The sequence below is a fragment of the Pteropus alecto genome, unplaced genomic scaffold, assembly GCF_000325575.1.
Source record: "Pteropus alecto unplaced genomic scaffold, ASM32557v1 scaffold3, whole genome shotgun sequence".
Taxonomy (NCBI): domain Eukaryota; kingdom Metazoa; phylum Chordata; class Mammalia; order Chiroptera; family Pteropodidae; genus Pteropus; species Pteropus alecto.
The window spans coordinates 33,511,582-33,515,486 of NW_006442484.1; the positions used below are offsets into that span (position 1 = coordinate 33,511,582).

At 31.2% G+C, this 3,905-nt stretch overlaps 1 protein-coding gene across 2 annotated transcripts in view; it reads right to left on the minus strand.

Moving 5' to 3' along the window:
- The window catches only part of LOC102884532 (CD302 antigen), a 107,727-nt gene that overhangs the window by 47,414 nt on the left and 56,408 nt on the right, over positions 1-3,905 (minus strand). For both annotated transcript variants that reach the window (XM_015596691.2, XM_006921110.3), the window contains exons 28-30: positions 3,061-3,228; positions 1,893-2,009; positions 2-179 (exon numbers count right to left, since the gene is read on the minus strand). In XM_015596691.2, the coding sequence (XP_015452177.1) occupies positions 2-179; positions 1,893-2,009; positions 3,061-3,228 (463 nt within the window). The remainder of the gene's footprint in view (position 1; positions 180-1,892; positions 2,010-3,060; positions 3,229-3,905) is intronic.

A 3,905-nucleotide genomic window follows, 5' to 3' on the forward strand; every position in this document is an offset into this window, starting at 1 on the left:
AGCAAGAATGCTGTGCTGATAAAAGTAAGAAATGTCTTCAGTCCCATCAAAGGTATGAAAATCCCAGAAGCCATCAGTACTCAAGCCAGCAAAAAACTGGCCATTTTTTACATCTGGTCTTCCTGCTCTCCAGTGCGTATATGACAGCATGGTCTTATCAGACCACATAAGAGAATTACCTAGAGAAGAAACGTTTTTTCTACACTTAGAGATTAATTCAAAACTTGAATTATAGTTACGAAGTTAATATTTCAAACAAATCTTTTCTTTCTTCTTTCCCCACCTCCTAAAAGGTTGTATGATTATCTGTATCCCTCTAAAATATTTTCTGATTATAATAGTAAATTATGCTTATTTTTAATTTGGAAAGGACAAATTATAAAACATGAAAATTAAAATTTGCTTAAAATTCCAATTCTGTAATAATTTTACATTTTATCTTTTATCAAATATTCACTTCTCCTAAATATACCTTTAATTGTAATGAAAATGAATGTAACCATGTTATAAAAAATAATATATTATAAAACTAGTCTCTTCTCTGGACCTAAACCATGCACAATTGTGCACATTTATGTCAACTGATTTTTGACAAGGGTGCCTAGACAATTCAATGGTGAAAGAATAGTTCCTGGGAGGACAGGGTATCTATCTACATGTAAAAAAAATGAAGGTGGACCCTTTACTTTTATCACATACAAAATTAACTCAAAATAGATCATAGACCTAAATGTAAGAGCCAAATCTATAAAACTGTTAGGAGAAAACATAGGAGTACATCTTCATGACCCTTCTTATATATATACAATTGATAATACAATTCTCTGACTATACCGAAAGACATTAATTATTCACCTTAAATGACTGAATTGTATGATATGTGGCTATATTTCGATAAAGGTTTTGGAAAAACAAGTTACTAGGTCTATTAAAATTATGAATTGGTATGAAGAGTGATGTCATTATTACCTACACATAGCGCTTGTTATCCTGGTTATTTCTACCTTTCACTAACTGCCATCTCCTACAGCATCATACCTAACATCTGCCTTCAGCAGTAACACACCAGAAATACTGAACATATGATTCGGTTCTTGCTTGCTGCTTTATATCACCTCATGTCTCTCAGTCCCTGTTTTCCTCTCCCCAAATGTTAAAGTTATAATTTTCTGGGTAATATGATAGACGATGGTATATTTCTGAAGTTGCTATACAAAAGGGTCACTTTTTCACTTGTCTTGAAGTATATTTCAGTTGACACGTGGTTTCTCTTAGCAATTTCTATGCATGGCCTTACTTTTGAAAAGTCAGAACTTTTTAAAAAACAAATCCTTAATCTCTGGATGTAAATTAAGCCAGTAAGAATTAAATTTAAATAAAATTTCTTGTTTGCTTAAAACATTTTTCTACAGGTTGCTCATATGTCTCTCTCTATATATTTAATAGAAATATTGTCACTCAGATATTTTATTAAAAAACAAGATGATTAAAAGAAAGCCTACAGATCTGAGAATGCTTTTCAGAATACAGAATACATTTTCAGTTGTTTCTGATAATATAATTAACAAAGTACATCAGAGGGTACGATTGAAATTTCTTAACTAAGCCCCCGGGTGTGGCTTGAACTGCTAGGAAGGAGTAGAGAAGGGAAATTATTTTCCATCATTTAACTCTAGGCTTGGTGGTAAAGGCATTTCAATGGCAGAGCAGAGACACAAAAGACATAGATAGCATAACTTGGTATTTATGTAAGTTATGTTAAGTGCATAATTATAATTTTATATATTGATAAAGATATACTTTGAAGAACTATACTTTTATAGCTTGATAAGCAAGTAATTTATAACGAAGTCTGAATGTAAATACAGAAAATCAGCAGATTTACAACTTACTTTCATAAGTTAGGCCTAATAAGACCCATGAAGCCACATAATTGAGGTGCAGAAGTTGCTCAAGAACAAAGTTATTCTCTTTTTCATCTCGAATACTCAGAATATGTGATTTTGAATCTGTTAAATAAAAAGTAGTCAATAATTTAAATAATTACTTATCTAGAACATTATTTTGTTTGACGGATTTAGAAAATTTTATTTCCCAGTTTAATATACACCCAAGCCTGAATGATAGCAGAAAATAAGAAAAATATGTCAATTAAAACTACCTTGTTGTACTAAAATGATTAGGTTAAGAAGTTTTTAAATATTTTGATGTTAAATTGGTCTTATAGAATAGTGACAAACTAGTAGATGAGTAGAGAATTTAAAACATTGATTCACTTCACCTTTCCCCATTTAAAGCTTACTTTGAGTTGATACAAACCCACCTATATTAATGACACATTGTCAAAGACTATAATAAATAAAAGCTCTTAAATGGGCTATAAGATAGATTTTCCTCTTTCTTAGAGATCATATTTATATCAGAGTTAAAAAAGTTTGGTATTTTCCAAAGCGTTCCTGAGGAAATTAACAGGAGTTCCTCAGAAAAGGACTTCATGGATAAGAGCAGTATTCTACATAGTACTTTGGGGAATAATGGTTTGACATTTTCCATAACAACTTTCCAGAAAGTTCATAGGTCCAGTGTTCAGAAGTTATAAATCCTCAGTGGATCTCATAGGAAATATCTGAAGAGTTTTGAGAGCCGGAAGTGTGAAATATGTATTTCTTTTAAGCAGAACTGTTTCTTTGTGGCTTTTCCAAGCTTTCACCACTCAAACTAACCTATTTTCATGTTGCTCGCAGCCTAGTTTGATTTAATATCCAGTACTCTGCTCTCTAGTGTCATTTCTCTTCCTTTTAAAGCAGAACCCATTTTGTTTATTCTTGTAAAGACAGACTATTCTCTAATGGATGGGCAAAGAAAGAAGTAAATCTTATACGTTCCATTTTTAACTAAACACAAATTTTAATACACTGTCATTGATAATGTAGATATTAGGAGATGAGTATTTTTGAGATCTAGTTACAAGTGCTAAGTAGAAATATTTATAACACACTCAGGTGAGATTTTTAAAAAATGAGTATAATGTAATATACAATGACCTTATAATATACTTACTCAATTTCTGGCATCTCGAATGAACATCACCTTGTGTTCTCTCCATATACATATTCTTTGTTATCATGAAATTGTAGCAATAGTTCTGAAATGGTATCCATGGAGTATTTAAAACAGGAGATGGACATCGAACACTATTAACTGGTTTGACCTCTCTTTCAGTCTCATCTAGAAAAAGAATTAATGGTATAAATTCTCATTTTAGATAAAAATGTTAAATTCTGTTCATAATAATTAAATTTGATTTGTAGGAAATATTCAGGAAGCCAAGAAATAATAGCCTGGTGATGCTCGTCCCGCTTCTACTGAAATATAACATGACCTCTTAAAAGGTTTTTCTGTAGTAAAGAAATTATTTAACACAGTAATTTTCTTTCCCATGCTGTGGAATGGAAGAATGTTAAAAAAACGAGGTGCTATTAGGTTAAAAGTAGTTTCTGTCTTCCTGCATCTCCAAACTTCAAATACAAGAGGCCACTTCAGAGAAACTATACATATTAATAATAGGCATCTACTATAATACTGAGAATTCATCTTCAAGTTTCTGGTTTCTGAAATCTTCTCTAATTAAAAAAAAAAGGAAACACTGAAATGAAATATTTGCTGTTATAAATAAGTTATGGCTTTAACCAAAGTAAACAGAAATAGTTTAAAATCTGAAATTAAAAAAATTCGATTACGGCTTTTTTTTTCATTTCGTGAAAAGGCCACATTCAAGAAGCTGCAACTATAGATATGCTCTACTCAAAAACAATCAAACTGTTTTAGTATGTGGTAGGGACCATTCAGAGTCTCTCTCAGGTCACAACTACTCCCTTTGTCTCAGAAGTTGTATCTTTTTTTTT